At 42.5% G+C, this 20,031-nt stretch overlaps 6 protein-coding genes across 6 annotated transcripts; 2 read left to right on the forward strand and 4 right to left on the reverse strand.

The window, feature by feature from the left end:
• Positions 1-113: 113 nt before the first annotated feature.
• Positions 114-509, reverse strand: RB195_015413 (uncharacterized protein; the record flags this gene model as incomplete). The annotated part of the gene is made up of 1 exon (XM_064206117.1): positions 114-509. One exon carries the CDS (start codon positions 507-509, stop codon positions 114-116), a length of 396 nt encoding a protein of 131 aa, XP_064061998.1.
• Positions 510-537: 28 nt separating this feature from the next.
• Positions 538-1,937, reverse strand: RB195_015414 (uncharacterized protein; the record flags this gene model as incomplete). Its single annotated transcript, XM_064206118.1, has 3 exons — positions 538-722; positions 1,848-1,866; positions 1,920-1,937. The coding sequence occupies 3 exons, from the start codon at positions 1,935-1,937 to the stop codon at positions 538-540; spliced, it is 222 nt and encodes a 73-aa protein (XP_064061999.1).
• A 1,050-nt stretch (positions 1,938-2,987) lies between these two features.
• On the reverse strand, positions 2,988-4,087 carry RB195_015415 (uncharacterized protein; the record flags this gene model as incomplete). Its single annotated transcript, XM_064206119.1, has 2 exons — positions 2,988-2,998; positions 3,691-4,087. 2 exons carry the CDS (start codon positions 4,085-4,087, stop codon positions 2,988-2,990), a joined length of 408 nt encoding a protein of 135 aa, XP_064062000.1.
• Positions 4,088-5,864: 1,777 nt separating this feature from the next.
• RB195_015416 (uncharacterized protein) lies at positions 5,865-6,697 on the reverse strand (the record flags this gene model as incomplete). The annotated part of the gene is made up of 2 exons (XM_064206120.1): positions 5,865-6,060; positions 6,576-6,697. 2 exons carry the CDS (start codon positions 6,695-6,697, stop codon positions 5,865-5,867), a joined length of 318 nt encoding a protein of 105 aa, XP_064062001.1.
• A 988-nt stretch (positions 6,698-7,685) lies between these two features.
• Positions 7,686-8,039, forward strand: RB195_015417 (uncharacterized protein; the record flags this gene model as incomplete). Its single annotated transcript, XM_064206121.1, has 1 exon — positions 7,686-8,039. One exon carries the CDS (start codon positions 7,686-7,688, stop codon positions 8,037-8,039), a length of 354 nt encoding a protein of 117 aa, XP_064062002.1.
• A 2,075-nt stretch (positions 8,040-10,114) lies between these two features.
• On the forward strand, positions 10,115-19,927 carry RB195_015418 (uncharacterized protein; the record flags this gene model as incomplete). Its single annotated transcript, XM_064206122.1, has 10 exons — positions 10,115-10,216; positions 10,280-10,426; positions 10,705-10,836; positions 10,896-11,067; positions 15,867-16,011; positions 16,066-16,180; positions 17,760-17,876; positions 17,932-18,064; positions 19,580-19,721; positions 19,777-19,927. 10 exons carry the CDS (start codon positions 10,115-10,117, stop codon positions 19,925-19,927), a joined length of 1,356 nt encoding a protein of 451 aa, XP_064062003.1.
• Positions 19,928-20,031: the final 104 nt, after the last annotated feature.

The following is a 20,031-nucleotide window of genomic DNA, read 5'->3' on the forward strand; positions in this document are numbered from 1 at the left end:
TTTATCGCCTCTCTGCAAAGATTTGCGAGCTCGGACGTGAGTTCTGGGTTCCCTGCGGCTGGTGCTGCTCCACGCTGGCGTATCAGCTCAAGAGTTTCAAGAGACAGTCGTCTCTAGGTGGTTTTGAAACTCTCAGCCTTCTTCGCGCAGTCGTGAAGGAGTTCAACGAGCCGGTCATATTCCTCGTCGATGTTGTCCATTGCGGAATCTTCCAAAAAGCAGGCTAGCGTAGCGAAGAGATCCCAGTTAATGATAGTTCTGGGATTTCTCTCTCTGAACTTGGCGGCTTTTTCTCCTCTCCTTGTGAAGGAAAATCTTCCTCGAATAAGGCGATGGTCCAATCCCGTATAGAACTTTGGTACAACAGCGACTTCCTTCAGGCAGCACCTTTTATTGACGATAATGTGGTCTATTTCATTACGGTGCCCTCCACCGGGTGACTCCCACGTGCAGCGTGGAGAACACGGCTTCTGGAATTGCGAATTTCCATGGATGGTCTTAGTCATCATGATAAACTCGGAGAGCTTCTCCCCCTTTTCATTCCATTGTTGGACGTGGGTTCCCAGGTACTCCAGGCGTTCTTCTGGGGCCAATTTTGGCTTTCAAATCACCAATTATGACCCTGTAGAAGGCATGATCTTCTCGGTAGAGCCTCTCCAGGTTCATCATACTCATGTTGACGAGGACGCCAGCTCCACCAACACCTCTACTGTCGCATGTTCCTAAGAACAGTTCTTATACGGCGTTGGAAGGGTGACATCGTCCCGTCTCGGTCAGTCCGATGACTTGATATTCTTGGCTTGCATCATCAGATCTTCGATGGCGGCTTCCGATGCAAGCGTACGTGCGTTATAAGTACAGGTCGTCATCCTCAACCTATATAACTCCTGCAAGCCGTCCTTCCTAGCCCTACTGTACCAGGCTTTCTTCCCAAATCAAGAGACTCCTTTTTATTACTGTTATAGTTGTTGTTATTACAAAAAAATTTTAAAACCTACGGGGAAGGTTGCAAGACTCTAGTCCCATGAGTTTTTGGGAAAACTTCCGTTCTCCCGGAGTGGACATGTGGAGCTTATTTGTTGGAGGCGACTCCAAACCTCCTTTTTTGCACCTCCCAGTCACTTGATTGCAGGCTTTTGGCCGGACCGACGTGCGGGATACAAGAATGTCATGAGTCAGTCCTGGCTCATGACACGAGCACAAGGTCGATTTTGTCCCGCGATTAGACCCCTATCCGCCACCCGGGGAGGCGAAAGCCTCACGACTAATCGGCTGATCCCCCTAGTGAGGGAAATCCGTTGGGTGACACATTATCAGTCAAAATATTCGCTGCTACGTCCTTCAAGAAAAATGCTCTTCGAATAGCTTGCGTGAAGAGAAGCCGTTGGGCAACACTTGCACGCGATTGGAACAAATGAAAGTAGTACTAGTGCCGGCTTGATCGAATCGACGAACAACGGGAGCACAAGTGACACAGACGATGTTCACAGTTTTATTTCTCGATTTCCTAAAGTTTAACGGACTTTGCGAAGGTTGTGCTTACATTTTCTTGATTATATGTAGGCATGAACTGCTAAAATTCTAGTCTTCACAACTTTGATGCTATCCCCGAACTGTTAAGTTCGCGGACGTTAAGTACAAGAATACCACTCAGGGTTATTACATCATCGTTGAACTATGGTCTTCGTTCATACTTCCATTTGAGAAAAAAAAAAACTTTATTCTACTATTATCATAGGTTCTACGACAAATTTAAAAAGAAATTATTTTTTTATGCAACGTTTTTCGTCCATGAATTGAGAAAGCGAGTCTGAAATCTGAGCTCAGCTTGACTGCTCCTTTGACACCGTCAATAGCTCTATCATCCTGAATAACTTTTTTGATCTTTGTATCACTCAGCGAGTGGGATGCAAAAATACCTTTCGTTGACTAATCATCAAAGAAATAATAATAAGGAATAATCAAAAAGAACATCCAGAAATTCTTAAGCTTTTGGAATCAAACCACTGTTCACAGCAATATATATATATATATATTGTAGTTTCTTCTATGCAGAGTTAAATAGCACGAATATCAGTAGCTGATGGTGGATACAATTCAGCGAGTAGAAATTTGAAAAATATTGTAGTTCGCCAGGCAGTCTGTAAACAGGACGAAACCTAAAAAAACAATGAAACGAAGTGTCATTCACAAGATAACAGAGATTTTCTGTGCCTTTACCTCGTCTGTCTCTTTGAATCATTGCAAACATCCATCTCCAGATTGCTGTTTTGTACGACGTCATCTGTTGCAACGCTCCACCACTTGCGCCGCCTCAGCGCCTGCGATTCGTCGAAAATCGATTCAGACTGCCCCGATAGGCAGTAAGGGACGATACGCGTGCAAGGGTGGCGCGCTGCAAGGCATCGTACAAAACAGCATTCAGGAGCCGGCTGCTTGAAGTGATTCAGGGAGAGATGAGCGGAACCACCCCCTTCTCCATAATCTACGACCCCGTATACTCCACCTGAAATCCGCACCACCCCAGATTCGAGGTATGCTGCCTTTAATTGTTGGTATTGTCATGAGCATGTGGAATGAGTTTTTCAGATCAAAGGGTCAGAACAAGGTTAAATGATTTGTATTTATTTATTTATTTATTTATTTATTTATTTATTTATTTATTTATTGCGCTCAATGGCGTTCCTAGAAGGATGTCACAACGACAAATGCAGACAAATACGGTAAGCACATAACTAACGATAGAAAAAAGAATACGAACGAGCAAGGATCAGTTGCGTGTATGATTCCGACTCAAGTAATTTAGTTAGGACATAAACACATCCATATATAGGAAGACAAGTTAGGTAATTAAAAGCTGAGCTATTATCAAAGTTATCGAACCACGTTTTAGATTAGTGGAATCCATCCATATCAGCCAGCAAGATGCTCTCTTCCATAGAAGTTATAGGAGCAGCACCGGCAGTATAGCCAAGGAGTACACTGGCTCAACCGGGCTCTGTAGATGAAAACACTAATATTATAGGATTGAAAGAAGAAGTAGCATTGGAAGAACACTCGTATAGGAGCAAAATTTTCAATAGTAACGGATTAGGAAGTAGCGTACTTGTTTTGTCCGTGGTAATAAAGTAGAAAGTAAATTTTTTGATTAAAGGCATAACCCCACTAATCTGAGGTGGTGCGGGTTTCGGGTAGGTCATGCCGGTCGCAGATTGTGGGAAAGAGAGTGATTCCATTTACCTCTTTCTAATCGCCGTAAAAAAAGGCCCGGAAGATGCGACGCGTGCACAAAGCTGGGGCGCTACAATACAACTCTTCGTGGACAACAGTGCCCCGAAACGCTCGAAGCCTCATCTTCCGGCCCGGTTTTCACTGCGATTAAGAAGAAATGAATCAACCTCTTCCCCACAATCTACGACCCCGTATGGACGTAACCCACCTGAAACCCGTATCACCCCAGATTCGTGGGACGATGCCTTTAAATCGTATTGGTATTGGTAAAACTTAACTCAATCTAACAACTAGGTACATTTGGAAGTTGAAATTAGTTAAAACTCAAGATGTTTCTATGTTTCTATACCATATTTCTGCGTTTCCGCTGAGATCTTGTTCACATTTTTTAAAGTGTTATATATGCACTTTCACGATGAACTATTGCAGAAATTACTTTATTTGACTTACTTGACTTACTTGAATTAATCGGCAGGCTGATGTCATCGCCTGACGCGAATACCCGCATCTTCGCCGGGGGTGTGCCGTCCTTGAACACATCTCGCGCCCAACCTTCTTGATCTTCTGCGAGAGCTTGCACAGAATCAATCCATTCGTCACTATTCCATACTCTGCGAAACCTTACGTCTCGCCTGAACTGCCTATCCACGCCGAGTGCCGTCAGGTCCTCTTTCACCACTTCAGTCCAGAACTTCCGTTTTCGGCCACGTGGCTTCTTCCAGCTCGAACCCGGCAAACTCCTCAGAACTCGTTGAACGAGGCAATCTGCCGGTCTCTTTAATGCATGACCAAAGAAGCGACTTACTTTGGCTACTTTCGATGGCGGTGCAAGATATTGGTATCTTCCACGTGTCATCCGCCGCTATACCACATCAATTTCTGCGTAAAGATCTCAGCTGTGGCGTACCCTTCGCCAAAAGTAGCCAAGTAGCCGTCTAAGCAGCTTTCCTTCCGTGCAGTCAAGCCTATTCAAAACCGTTGATGGGGCTGCCCAAGTCTCCGATCCATACATCATGATGAGCCGAATTGCGGATAGCTAGACTCACAGCTCGGAATTACGATAGCCTTCAATGGCAGCTTCCGATGCAAGCGAACGTGCGTCATGTAATCAATTTTTTCCACTTTGACGGCTTAAATGATTTCTGCAATTTCGTCATTTTCTTGCGTTGCCGTATCAGGCAATCATCCGGAGTAAGGGAGCTCTCCTCTCTTACTGTCCCTTTAAAACGTGTTTTAATTACCTGAATTTATAGTATGGAATATAGTTGCTTACCAAACACTGGCTTTGGTTATGCATTGCTACACATTCAAGGGGTTCGGAAGAAAGGTTTTTTAAATTAACAGAAATTGAGAACATACTTTTCAAATCCAATGAATCTCAGCAATGACCAAAAATTAACCCTATACCCCACTGATTAACTGCACCATACCATGCCAATTCCTTCAAATCTCCTAATGATTAACAATGCAGAATAAGGTAAGTTGTGAAGTATGTACAATGCTCCTTGTCAAACGTAAAGGCTTAACTTTCACCCTTTTAACCTTTTTCAATCTGGCAGGTTGATATCGTATCCAGGATGTTCTAGGTGTATTCCTGCATAGCTGATCCATATCAAGCTCAGAACTGATTTTACTTTTCTTATGGAATCACTAAAAACTTGAAAAGTTCGCATTTAAGAAAAGTGATTTATGCGCGTTCTGCAAATTTTCTGAACGTCACATTCCCTCATTTAACCCATATGAGCATCTGCTTTCACAGAACAATCACAACAAACAAACAAATCGAACAATCTAGGCCGTCTTTTACGGCAACAGAAATGGACGGAATCACCACCCTCTCCATAATCTACTATCCCATATACGAACAGTCCACCTTAAACCCGTATCACCTCAGATTCGTGGGGTGATGCCTTTAATGGTTGCTTGAACGCAACAACGAAAGGCAATGTTGGTGGATTAAAGTCGTGAGCTGCACCCCCTCCGCAACCTATTTGTGGTGAGATCCCAACATCATCGATTTTGATGTGCTGTATCCATTTAATCATTAAAAGTAAAAAAAATTCGGCCTGCAGTTAAGATAGCAGTACTGTAGGATCAGAATCCATTATTTCGTACTTTTCAGCGAGGGAAAAGCGTTTGAATGATTAGTTCTGTGAACTCACAAAAACACACAAAAGCCAATGAACTCATTATTGGGTAAAGCTCAAATGCTTAATAATAAAATAACCCGTAACGCACTACAACCCTTTAACCCTTTATTGCTAAGGCACACATACAAATACAGGGTGCGTCTTTAGAATCCAAACAAAAGACGTCCTATGCGAAACGTTGTTCATTTAAACTCGTATACAATGATGCAAAAAAAATGTTGTTATATCTCATTTAAAGGATCCTTGCGGAGAGCTTCCTTTTTTACAACAGCCCTGCTCTTCTATTGTCTCTTCGATCAACGAGGACGCACTGTCTTCAACTGACTGCGGTTCATGCACTACACTGAACCTTGATAACACCCCGATAAAGATGAGGTTAATCCTTTAGTTGAATCCTCGATCCCACGGGATGATCGTTAAGTTCACTACCATGTTCGCAGGAAAATTTTCGAAGCACCGTTCTCGGATTTTCTGGATTCTGGTCTAGTACTCCTCAGATAGCCCCTGAAATCTTCTTTGACTCTGTTTAGCCTGTGTTTTCTTTGCCGATCTTCGCTTAAACTGTGTAGCTCCGTAATGTAATGTGTACGGTTGACGTTGGGTACTCGAAAGATTCAGTGATTTCGGTAGATGTGAAGGTCTTTCACTGTCGAAGCTCTTCAACTTCATCTTGGCCATTCTGAAATTGCGAAAGACTCACTGATGCATTATATTTTGCGAACGCAACATTCCCTACCCTTCATAAATACCTTTTTGTTTGTGGCACACGAAAATTATGACAGAGCACCAATAGCTCGTTTCTCCGAGTGTTCCATTGATATGAGCCATTGATATTATCAGATATTTATTACCAAACAAAGCAAAAATTGTCTTCAAATGGAGAAACGAAACCAAGCCTTCATTTCTCCAAAAACAATAAAGTAGTACCAGATGTGGTGCCCCGGTATGCCCCAATGAGGAGCGGCTGGTAGCGGTGGACAGGATCTTAACTGGATTGTCTGGATTCAGAGAGGCTCGTGCTGGGGTAGCCACCACATAGCGGTCTAGCACCTCCTAACCATCCGTGCTCGAGTTCAAGGTCCCGTCCTCGATCCCTCCCCAACTCCCCCTTGAGGGGGAGTTGTGCTGGTTCCCTGTCCCATGCCTCCCACCCTTATGGTATCCAGATTAAGTGGTGCTATGTGGTATAATCACCTTGACTCGCGCTGATCTTCGAACTGGTCGAGTGGAACTGCCATGATTCTTCCATTGGCCGCGATCGGGGGCCAAAGTCGCCGATTGGTTCCTCCTTTCGCGTGGGACACGGAGAGCATCATAATTTTCTTTGAAAGACTTCGTGAAGTAATCTGACCATCGGCGCTCTTTTCGCAGTGCGCTTAACACCGCGAGGAACCCAGTCGCTCACGACTTTAGTCCAGCGGTTGTCGTTAAAGCGGATCACGTGTCTGGCCCACTTTATTTTACTTTCCTTGGCACACGCCACGGCGTCTCGCATCTTCGATCACTGACGTAGAAGAGAGCTTCGAATCCCGTCTCTCGTTGGCACTCTCTCAATTGCTCTCCGCGTTTTCTTCCTGCCTGCGAAATGCTCAAGTTTCCAAAACATAGCAAAGTAGGAAGTATGATGGTGTTGAAGAGGTGAGCACGGAGCCGGGTGTTCTTAGTGTTCTTCACCATATTTCACACGATTCTCTTGCACGCTCCCCAAGCCGCTTATCTCCTCGTGCTCAGCTCCGTGGTCAGGTCAGTCATCATGTTCATTTCCCGCTCCAGATAAACGTAACTGGTGCTTTCGGATAAATGAAGCATCCGAGATCCATCCGTTTCGCTTGTACATCGTCTATTGCAGATACAGTTGAAGACCGATGCATCTACATGATTCGCCGAATTTGATCAGCATTCTTTTCGCTTAACAACTCATCCCAGTCTTTTTCCGCATCGGTAGCCCACAACACTCCTGCAACCCCGTCTTTCCTGGGGCTACCGTGCCAGGCTTCGCTCCAGAATCGGGAGACTCTTTTCTATTACCGCGGCACGCGTATATTTTAAATACGATGGGCAGGTTGCAAACCTCTAGTCCCATGGGTTTGGAGGAGAATGTTTGTCCTCCCAGAGTGGACAAATGGAGTTTATTTGTTTCTACCTGGGGACGTAACCTCACGACTAACCGGCTGTGATTCCTCTGGTGAGGGAGGTCCGTGGATGTAATATAATGCGGATTACTAATATGGTGCATCCTAATGACATCAATACACAGCATCAACAAAATACAGGACATAACATAACTTGGCTCCAAGGTGGATAATGAGGTGCGATTCGGACCTCGTGGCAGCCAGTCGTGGTATTCCAGTTATGGATGATGACGAGTGGCAAACGACGAAATACGAGAACGCGCACCACAAAAAGGAGAAGAAGAAACCGTACCCCGAGTTGGACCCAGACCTTGTATACTGCGGCTGGTGCGGAAACAATACCGTAATACATTGCCATTGGCAAGGTTTCCAGCGCTACCATGAGAAGGTGGTAGCTGCTGGCTCAGAAAGTCGTGCTGGACGTGACACAAGAGTTGTCTGTAATGATAACTTTACTGATGTGATGCAGTGCTTTATCTCAGCAAACCATTGTTTATACTTTCAGGAATTGATTGTCCAGATGTGATCAACGTCAGTCAGTTTAGCTTTCATCACCTTTGCCTTCAATCTCGAGAATCTATCCGTTTCATCAAATATGTCGGTACTTCCAATCCACAAATTTTCATTTTCAGAGGCCTTGTTGTTTAAGAATTTTTTAATTTTCATTCCATCAAGGTGCATCAACTGAATTTTTGTGCGTTAAGATTTAGAGACGCGTTCATCAGTTCATGAAAAACTATCCTTCGCGAAAAACTCTCGCATTTTGCTGCTACTCTTGCAAGTAACGTGCATACTGCGACAATATTTAAGAACTGCTACCTTCTTCTTAATACCAAAGAGAATTTTTGCAATTTTGCGAATAGAAACCCTCGCCTTCATCTTATTCCAAGAAAAAATTTTAATCCATTTTAAGATTCAACAGTCAAATCTTGTGAGCGAATCGAACTCCTCTTATCTATTGTATAGAACTCCACTTTTCATAGATATTCGTGTAGTAGTGGATCTTGATGAAATCCTAACGAAAAGGAATAGAGAATCTGCAAAAAGTCGCACTTTTCAAAAGTGATGACAAAAGACAAGAATTATGTCAGCTGCTCTGCAGCAGCACATAAGTGAACCAAACGGTTTGCAGTGAACCAAGATTAAAAGACAGAGTCATACTACAAGTTGTTTTTATAAAACACGTGAGAAAGCGATCTTTCCAACAATTCCGATAACAAATGTTTACTTCCAACCGACAATACATTTCCACCACATTTCCTTTGTTTCAGATTCTCAATCTATTTATTATTCGCTTCTTTTATTCCTTCAAAAACACCACTACAATTGCCTGAAAGGCACTGAGCAGAAAAAAATCCTTTTCACTTCAGCGATATGCCCTTGGATTGTTTAGCGAAACGGATTCCAGTGAACAAACCGCAAAATGTGATCACGAGTGTAATGATGACAATTCTTGATGACATTATGAAGTGTTCATCAGGAAGCGAATGAATTCTGCCCTTTGCGACCATTTCATTTTCATTTCTTCCGCAACGGTTTCGTTACGCAACCTGATTACAGATGGTTGATGGTTTTTAAGTGACTTCGCAAGTTCGTGATATTTCTGTAAAATGAACTGTGTCAAAGTATTGCACAGTGATACATCTCGTTACTACACAATAATCATACGCATATCTCGTTACTTTTTCCAAAATACGAAATGCGGTTTGATTCACGGACATAACTACACCACAGATGTTTTTTTCCTCTAATTTCTAGAGGTGCATGTATCGTCACCTCTTTCGCAGATTTAATTTTCCTGCTTCTCCGATTTCATGACCTTCATAATGACTGCTTCCTTTCTCGACAACAAATCAACTTGTTCGCTGTGCAGACTCCAACATCAATAGCTTCGATGACATTCCAGCTCCGAAGCGTTCTTCACGGGCTGGAATACCAAACTCGAGTAGACAAGATCTCGTTGAGCAACGGCTTTCTCGTTTATACACCCATTAAAAACCTTATTTTGCAACAAACGTATGGTTTGCGTCACTTTAACGTCATTTTAAAGAGAAGTCACCTTTAAGAAAGACTGAAACAGGTATGGCACAAGCCCAAGCACATGTTGCCAATTTATGAAGCTCCCTTTGTCTTTCTAAGTGCTCCTAGTTTAGATAAGTATGTTTGAAATGTGTTTAACATCATTATCCATTATGCTACGACATTATATTCATAGTTCCTACATACGGATGTTCTTCTGTCGACTAAGCATAGAACAAACAGGATTTTTATTTGCGCATGATCATCAAAAGGTTGAAAAGATTGAACTGCTCTCATTCTCTGAAGTCGGCAATTATTTTTGAGGGACCAAATATCAAAACTGGAACTTTCTCGGATTTTGGTGACGATCCTCAATAAGAACCAATATTTCTGAACATAGCAATTGTCGCCTGCGTAACTGCGACAGGACGGATACCTATTTCTTTTCTTGACAAACACTTGCAGTTCCTTTCCCTCCGTTTCAGTCAAAACGGAATGTCGCTTCAAACCCTGTAAGGCCTCACGTCAAAGCTACACATCCGATGATCCTAAACTAAATCGATCAGAAGAGACTTTTCAGGAATGGTTCATGAACGCATTCCGGCAGAGGCCGCCGACGTTTCTATCCTTGGTACACCTCTTACGTTTCCTAACTATCGCAAAGCAAAAAATCGTTTTCTCAAGGTATTTGGAGATGAATGTGAATCTTAGTGAAGAGTGGTATCAAAGTGAGTTCAGTGATTTCAGGCCGCTCTTACTGAACGAATGAGCACCTGGGACCCAGAAGATCTGTCTAAGCGAGGCATCCCAACGCAAGAGCTAATCAACGTCTTTGACAAATGGGGAGAGGGCGGCTTTGGCGTAATACTTACAGGAAACGTTATCGTTGAGCCGGTATCGAATTTGCATAATAAAAAAAACAATCTCTTTTTCGGTGCAAGGAGCAATACTCCAATTTTTTTCGATCTCCCTAAATGAAGAAGACATAGATGTTTGTGCAGTATTCTCACACTTTATTATTTTTACTTCATTAATCGATTCTTTTTCCTCGTTCCTCTTAACCCGCATAAATTCACTCATATGGATAATTTTTGCAGTTTAACACGATGGACAGTTGCCCAATTCTTAGTACTCAATTTCTTCTACAAGTACTATTTCAATTTTTTTTTCAGCGCAACTTGGAGGGCGCTGGTAATCCAATAATATGCAGGGAAAATGATTCTCCAGAGATGCGGAAAGCATTTTCGGAGCTGGCAAAGGTTTCGAAGCGTGACGGAGCACTCGTTCTTGTTCAACTCTCACACGTTTGTGATCCGTCTCTCCATCACACTTGTGAAGAGCAGTTGCACTTATCGCATTTTAGGCTGGACGTCAAACTCCGATCGGTGTTAACGAGTATCCTTATTCATCTTCGGACGTGAAACTGAATAGCACCTTCGTAAAGAGCGGAAAGCCAATACCCCTTGCACTCGATCAGATCAAAACAGAAGTGATCGATAGATTCGTATACGCTGCAAAACTGGCGTACGAGACAGGTTTGTATCTTTTAAAGAGTAAGAAAGTTTTCTGGGAAAAATCACTACTTTTTTCGCGCTGTTGGATGTGAAACAAAGAAAGGCATTTTCTTCTCATTTGTAAAAAGCCATCATTGCTTATCATTCAAGACACCTCTCAGAGAGCCTGCAGTAGTAAGTAGTGATTCTGACGTAGTTTGCAATTATACATCACAGTTATCGTGACGAAAAGTAAAACACACCTAAGTAGCATGGAAAATGAAACAGGAGTAGCGAACCGGGCAGACCACTCAACGAGTGAACTATTCACATTCGCAGGATTGACAAAATTTAATAGCCTTTAGAGGAAATTCCTGTTGATAGGGCTGCAGATGGTTCTTCCTCTGGGCGAACTGACCTGCGAACTGGTCTTTAAAGGCATCACCCCACCAATCTCAGTTGATGCCGATTTCAGGTGGAGTATTCGTATACGGGATAGTAGATTATGGAGAGGGAGTGATTTCATTTCTTTTTCATTTTCCATTTTTCATTTTTTCATCCTCCCTTTCTTCCTAACTGCCGTAAAAAACGATCCGGAAGATGCGGCGCGTGCACACGATTGGCTCGCTCCAGTCGAACTCGGTGTAGAAAGTAGCGCGCCGGAACGCTCGAAGCCGTATCTTCCGGGCGGTTTTTAACTGCAATTAGGAAAAAATGAATGGAATCTCCCTTCTCTCCATAGTCTACGATCCTGTATACGAATACTTCACCTGAAATCCGTACCACCTCTGATTCGTGGGGTGATGCCTTTAAATGTAAGTAGCTTCTTTTCTTACTTCAACATGATCTAATGGAGAAATCATTTACTAAAATGTTATGCCAGCTATACCGTAGCAATGCCAGTTTGACATTCAAGGCAAATGTGATACACATTCTCTGTAGTGCGGTCAGTTTATGACGTGATGTTGTGACGGCCCGGACGATACGGCTTCGAGCGATCCGGTGCGCTATTTTCTCCAACGAGTTCGATTGGAGCGGGCCAAAGTTGTGCACGCACCGCATCTTCCGGACAGTTTTCTGTGGCAATTAGGAAGAAATGGACGGTATCACCCCCTCTCCATAATCTACTATCCCGTATAAGAATACTCCACCTGAAATCCGTACCACCTCAGATTCGTGGGGTGATGCCATTAAGAAACTGAGTGTGCACTCTCACAACTTGCCCCGCAAGCCGTTTGTAACCACATATCTCTACTGCGATCACAAACAAACTAGCCTCATGTCAAGATCTGTACGGGTTTTGATCTACGGAGGAGGCCATTAGGTCCCTTATAAAGACGCTTGTGACTCATAGTTGTGGTACGTGATAATCTGTTAAAGTTACCACAATTAGCGGGTGCGGTAAGATTTAGCCGTTGCGTTGATCATTGAGTTTGGCTATCCTTTGGATGATTTCTGTGATAAGCCGCTTGAGGGGATAAGTCACTAGTGGCTTCGATTCCCAAAGCTCTGCCAAAGTTTACGATGCCGAAACTTTAGCTGTTAATAAGGAGAACTTAATACCAATGTTGACAACAATTCAAGCATATCAATAAAATGCTCTCTCTATTCTGTAGCCCTTCATTTATCATTGACGGGAGTCCGGACTGCCGCCTGAATCGTCTTAATAGTTTCTTCTACTAAGGCAGAATGGTGTTGTTTAGATCCTGAGGGTTTTCGCATGCTTTTTTTTCCAAATGTTTACAAATAATCAGACTCCATTTCAATTATCTCTCCGTTCACTGAATATCTATCAGAAGGATGGGTGAGTTATTTGTTGTATTCTCTCACAGTCTCAAAATTTAGTTTGTGCAAGGTGCGATACAATATATAAGGACATGAGCGGCATTTCGATTTTGCATGAATCATTTTTTAGCTCATTTTGTGGTACCAATTAACCTTTGCAGGACACTTTGAGCTGGGACTAACGTAGCCACTATCCCACCACCTGATTGCGCTCGTGAGATGTGCTTGTGAGTGTGAGCTCGAAGCATTGGAAATGTTTGTTCTAAAATCAAACCCATTTATCTCTTTAATGTATCGTGCTGAACTTACTCCAAAACAAATTTGAATGTGACACGAACGGAAGCTGCACTACCGATTCTTCTGGCTCGCTCATGACGCTGAAAATGAGGCAAAGCTGCGACAGAGTTTTTCGTTTCAGTATTCCCTCAACAGTAGGAGAGGTTGCAATGTGACAATCGCAAGAATGGATTTATGTTAACTTTATGTTTGGTTATTGAAAATCTTATTGGGAACGACTGTACATTATTTTTCATTGTACTCTTCATGTTGCTTATGGATCTGAGGCCACTACTAGACGTGGGCTTGATTTTATTACTCGTACTTTACTTACTAGTACTTACGTAATTTTATGACTCTTTATCTTATTACTATCAAAATTTATCACGAAATGCTTGGAAAAAGAAAAAGTCCTAACCTCATTCTTTTTTTTTTTTTGAGGTCACATACTGTCAACATTCGAGTAATTCTGCAAATTCCATAGGTGTAACTTGCACGCATCAGAAATAATGTGTTGAGTTTAATAAAATGACATTACCTTTTAAAGGCAGCATACCACCGAAGTTCACGTAATGTGGAAAGCTGATGGAAAACCTAGGAATCGGGAAGTAGATTACGAATCAGAGCATGGCTCCGCTCATTTTTCCCTAATAAGGGACGGATAAAGTGTCTGCCGTTAATCAAGCAGCCAGGCATGCGTCACTGCTTTCACTTCAATTCGAAATCGCTTGAGGTTTACGAACGTGTGTCTAATCTATTCGATGGTTTCCGGGATTAGCCAGTGCATCAAGTCAGTGTTTTGCGCTCTTAGACAAATTTGGCACCAGTTCATCAAAACCAGAAGGGCGAACAGCTTGGTTGGTACTATAGGGGTTTCGAGCGATCAATCGAGGAAAACCTCTCACCGATTGCGCTACACCTGCCCGAATTATGCAGCTAATTTACAAGCGTTGTTGAAAACAGTCAAGCTCAATGGACGGAAAGAATGATGGACTACGGAAGAGCTACTTGTCTTACTCCTGAAAGTCTTTGTGTTCAAATCGCTTTCGATAATCTTCGCAGGTTCAGCGTTCTTTTTTCGTTCCCACATTTCTTTCTCTCCTACAGTTGTCCATACGACTTGATTACGCTCGACTGCTACCCTTGTCGGGTCGCTATCGTCATCACAACTATCATTTCAATTTCGATTTCTGGAGATGTCGTCAGTCGACTACGAGACGCACTCGCGCTTCTGCTAAGACCAGTGGGGGCCAGCGCTTCTACGACTATGCAATCCCCCTAATCGTCCTAAAAACGGTGCTCTCGCGAGGTAAATTGGACTGTGCGCGTACTACATCCCCAACCGAGCAATCGAGAGATTTCTCAGCAGCTTTTCGAAATAAAAGCAATAAATAGGCTTGTGAGGGATCTGAAGTATGCAGGAGCGTGACACATTTTAGCGTACCTCGTGGGAACTAAGGTGGTTCTCACCGCGTCCGTTTTTGAGGACGATTAGAGAAAGTTGAGTGGGGCGTTCACATTCGTAATGTACACCCTGAACTCCAAGTTCCAACCAAGCCGTTAGCCCCAGCGGGGTCGATAAATCAGTACCAAAGTTGTCGAGAAGGACAAAATCACAGACTTGACTACATCGGCCAACGCTGGAAACGAGCTGAGCACGCATTTATACATCTCAGTCGATTTAAATTTAAAATTCAATCTAGATGAACGTAGTGTATACACTTATTTGATTGATTAACGCCAGGCAGATTATCTTTCATCATTCATCGAGGAAAATTGAGCAGAGCCAACTTCCACATTCCAAAGCTGCTCCCCGAATTCTGTGTTTTCCACGGGGCTGTAAACTACGTCACTTTCGTGATACGCTGTCTTTAACCTAAACAGAGAACACTTCATACACCTGAACTGGAAACTGAGAAACGGTTTGAAACAGATAGTTTGTCTAAAATACACTAATAGAATACTCATGTTACTATAGTATCGAGTTTGATAAGCTGTACACGAGGTTGTTAAATAAATTTATTTGCTAACGTTTCGGCTATATCACCTTCTTCAGAGCCTGAAAAGGGGGATTCAATCTACAATTCAAACGACCAACCTCTCCACAACTGAACTAATAAACTCCACGCCTACTTTCAATCATCAATTTCTACACTGAATGCTCACCTCAGATCGGAGACGCCTAGCATGTCTGATCGATCACGAGGGCGAATGGTTGGAATGTCACATTCGGATTGAAAGAACCATTCGAGATATAACGCGAGTTCCCGCGTTATCGACAGACATTCGCCCTTGCGGTTCATCTTAAGGTTTTTGGCTTGGATCCAAAATGCCTAAAGCGATTTTAGAGCCAACTTTAGATTCGGGAGCTAAGATTTGGACCCTAACTCGTAATTTCCCCCCCCCCCCCCCTTAATTCGCCCTCGTGATCGGTCAGTCAACGGTCCATGCTAGGCGTCTCCGATCTAAGCTGAGCATTCAGTGAAGTCGCTAAATTGATGAATGAGAGTAGGCGTGGAGTTCATCAGTTTAATTGAGGAGAGGTTGATCGCTTGAATTGTAGATTGAATCCCTCTTTTTAGGCTCTGAAGAAGGCGATATAGCCAAAACGTTAGCCAATAAATTTATTTAACAACCTCGTGTACAGCTTGTTAAACTCGATACTACATTCAAGTATGCCGAGGTTCATAGAAAGTCGAACTTTTCAATTCATCTTACTGTTTAGTTCAGCTTTTTGCCGAAGCAGACAATCCTCACAAATTATTACAGCAGTTTTTGAGGATTCGATGGAGTGCAACTTCACGCTGCTCACGGCTACCTTTTATCCCAATTCCTTTCTCCTTCTGCTAATAAACGGAAGGATCGTTACGGTGGATCATTGGAAAACAGAGTCCGCATTATTATAGAGATATTCGATGCAATCAGGTTTGACAAATATTTATTATTTCCGTTTTTATTTCCCTGATGCTTCGATTTGAGGAAGGAGATTCCAGCGGCCACAGGATTTATCGTAGGCATAAAGATTAACTCTGTTGAGTTTCAATCCGAAGGTCTGACAGTTGAGGACTCCAGAGAAGCTTGCTCAATTATAGAGGTCTGTGAGAAATTAGTAATTTCTGCTTTTGGGAAAGTCCGATTGTTACCTGCAATTGGTGGCCCCGCTTTTATTAAATGCAGTCAGGCACTTGCGTGTACGCATTGGAAACGTACGAGCTATGTAACCTGCACTGTTATATGGCGAAATCTCTCCATACACTGCAAAAGGTCTCGTCCATTCTAGAGCCCATACCCTGAAATGTGGATTGACGAAAGGATACCTGACTCGTTGAGAAACGCTACTAAAATTTCTATCAAGAAACTATCCGTCACGGGACATTGAACACAGAGAATATCATTGCTGTGTATGTTTCGGAGCGAATCATTCTGGATCGACTAATTCGACATCGCGAAGAAACCGGGAGCAAACCGTCTTGTCGATCGACGATTGATCAGTTGTTTATTGTGAGGAGAGCTACTGAGATGTAGCAGTGGCATTCGAAGTCTCTACGATTGGCATTTTTGACTCTTTTCACCTGGGGTGCTTTTTTAATGCGGTTTGGGCTTATAGGTTTCTAAAAAATATTTACGCCTAAAAAACAATATGAAAAGAAGAACAACTGCTGAGTTTCGAGCACCAGCTGGATGTACTAAGTTGAAGAGTTTGAAGTAGAAAATGGGAATTAGACAAGGAGCCGTAGCGGAGTCTTTCCCTTCAACTTTAGCATCGATGACATAATGCTAAGAACAGTTGAGCAGTGTCCCGTTGAAGTCATTTAAGTACTGTCTGCACGTCATTTGGTGGATATCATGCACACCGACGGTGTAGTAATATTCGCTTCTAGCAGTGCAAAGTTATAACAGGTTGTTAGCCTTGTGTCCAATTAGCTGCAGCTTCCGGACTGCGAGTCCGCTCCTTATAAATGCACACCGATGTGGATGTGCTTGAGACCCTCAACGGGAGTCAGCGTGGCCGGACAACCTATTGAACTCTCTGATGAGTTCTGTTATCTGGGCTGTATGCTTTTACTGGTGGCAGCTACGAGAGAGATATTCAGCAAAGATGCGCTAGAGCTAATGTGTCATTCATTTCATTGACCAAATACCTGTGTTCGACCCCATCGCCAGCGATGTCAAGCTGTGAGTCTACCTATCCGCGGTTCGCCCTATCATGATGTACAGATCGGAGAGTTCGGCAGTGCTGTCGACGGTGATGGAAGAGCTTGACGGCATGGAGAGAAAGCTGTTAAGACGACTGTTAGGCTACTTTTGGCCATATCAAAGCACTGCACTCAGAAGTGCATATGGTGTACCGGCGGATGACATAGGGAAAAAGGAAAACGTAAACACCTCGCCTTTTGAAGTAGTCGCGGAAAAACGTTTTTCTTCTTTGCTCACATTATGGGGACTCACGTCTGTCTGTCCTAATCAAGACTTCCAGAACCTTGATGGAAAAGATATTATTTTGTGTTATTTTAAACATACGAAAGGGGAAGGAGAGTTGGGAGAGCAGTTCCAACAGAAAAACAGTCCCTTCAGTGCTTATTAACTTCCTTATTCCAGTACGATATCTCCAACAAAGCTGTTCTCTCCCAACTCTGAAATCTGTAGTTTTGCCAGCAACGTTACTTTTTAAGAAGTGCGGTTTCGACTTCGTAGAACTCTCAGGTGGAACTGCGGAGAAGTTCTTATGGCAACATGAACGAGAATCCACTCGGATTCGTGAAGGATACTTCCTCGAGTTTGCGGAAAAGGCAAAAAAAAAATGTTTTTTTCTGAATAACGTATCTGTTTTTTTTTGTTCTCCAGATACGTCCCGTATTCAAAGAAGCTGTTGTCTACCTGACGGGCGGATTTCGCACCGCTGCTGGTATGGTAAGAGCAATTAAAAGCGGGGCTACTGATGGAATTGGACTAGGAAGACCAATTACAGCAGAGCCGGGTAAGACTTGTATGAAGTGCTTGTAGATTTCCCTTTCTATGGAGTGTCTTTCGATATCTACCACATCTATTCGTGGAGGGAATAAGGTCTTGCTCTCTAAGATACTGTTCAGCTAGAATAACTATTTACTACAATTTAAGAAATACGATCTTCTGAATCCAACGAGAGGAAAGAGACACTCATATTTTTGAACCATCTAAACGGAACAGATATTTATATGGATGATGATTTGGATTCAACAACGTTTGCAACAAAAACAAAAGAACTAACTGTGGATGTTTCTCCTAATTGGAGTCGTGGAATAGTTGTAAATTTTTTGCCAACTGAATATCGACTTGAACGATACGATTTCTCTGATTTAGATGTTCCTTGGGACTCGAGTCTCAAGGAACATCTAAATCAGAGAAATCGTATCGTTCAAGTCGATATTCAAACCGTTAAGACGGAAAGCTTCCAACATTCAATAAAACATTCCATGTCATCACTACGTTACGGTTATAGATGATGCATGTGTTGGTGGAGGTGCTGCCGATTTTTATTGAGTGAAACTTCATATAATTCTAGAAATTCCTACCTAACTTCTGCAGAGTTCTAAAGCTTTATTCCTTACTGTTATATGCATAAAATCAATATGACCGGTTAGGTGCATGATTGGTGAACAAACCCCTTCTTGTGTCCTCGAAAAGCGCCTCTAGGTAGAATGCGTATTTGTAAGACATTCGTTGCTATGCGATAATTATTGGTTCCACACTTTTCTTAACTAGCTGCTCAAAAAGAAATTTTTAGGAAGGAAAAGAAGTGATGAAAAATAGTATGGCGCCGTATAGAGGCAGCTCTTTAAGAATTATCTCTTCTAATCCCATTTTAATGGATGGTTTTCATTTAACAAGGGGCGGTGTAGTGTAGCGCTTAGAGGTTCCGCTTCCTGTAGGTTCAAAAAGCATGAACATGGAAAACATGAAGCATGAACATGGAAAACAAAAAGCATGAACATGGAAGCTGAAAATTTCTGCCGATTTTTTCTTGATGCTCTCATATAATGCGCCGCATCAACGACGAAAAAATAAATAGTTTGCAGAGAAGTGCTCGAGAGGGCAAAAGCTTCTAACACGCACATGAGATCAGATTATACTTATCAAGAGGTGTTTAAACTTACTATATAGAGCTAACTATGTTCTGGTTCTGATGCAAATTGTGACAGGGTTCCAATCGCAAAAGCGTGATAATTAATGGATTTTCTTTTTATTCAGTCCGCGGTGATGACAGTTGAAAAATTTGTGCCAAGTCAATAAAAAGATCGCGACTTATTTGAGTTCGAGTTGCAGAGGAATATCTAAATCAACAAGTTCACTTAATTGATATTCAAACCGTTAAAATTAAGAGCAATAGAATATTGGTATTAGAGAATTCAATGTGACCATCGCGAAGGACTATAAACGGTGTGAGTGTCCATGTAGCACCAAAGTTGAGCTGAGAACTTAAACTTCCTTTTTGATTCAATCAGAGAATTTGCAGATCTTCCATTGAAAATCCTCAAACAACACTGCTTGTCTGCGCCGGACACGAAAATCAACCCTGACGACTTCATGATGACATTTTTGGTGAGCACTGCACAAATGGGAGAAATGGCTAAATTACCTGCCTCTTTTCTGAAGAAGTGAGTGACTTACATGATGAGGTACAAGATTGCATAATATCTGAAATCGTTTCAGTGTATGCGAAGGAATCGCAGATTTAAGCATTCCCGCAGAGGCGGAAAACTTTGAAAAGTGTGTGGAACCATATGTTTTGGAAGTGCTGAAACTCACTGAAGAAAAGAAGCCAGTTCACGGAGTTTTCCAATACAAAAAATTGTTTGATTAGTTATAATAGTGGTACTCTCCGCCTTCTTTTCTTTCATTTGTCAAATTTACGGAATGCTGAGTCCCTATCTGATCGCTATGTCAAATGAGCCCCGAAATAGTAAC

Source organism: Necator americanus, chromosome V, assembly GCF_031761385.1.
Source record: "Necator americanus strain Aroian chromosome V, whole genome shotgun sequence".
Classification (NCBI taxonomy): domain Eukaryota; kingdom Metazoa; phylum Nematoda; class Chromadorea; order Rhabditida; family Ancylostomatidae; genus Necator; species Necator americanus.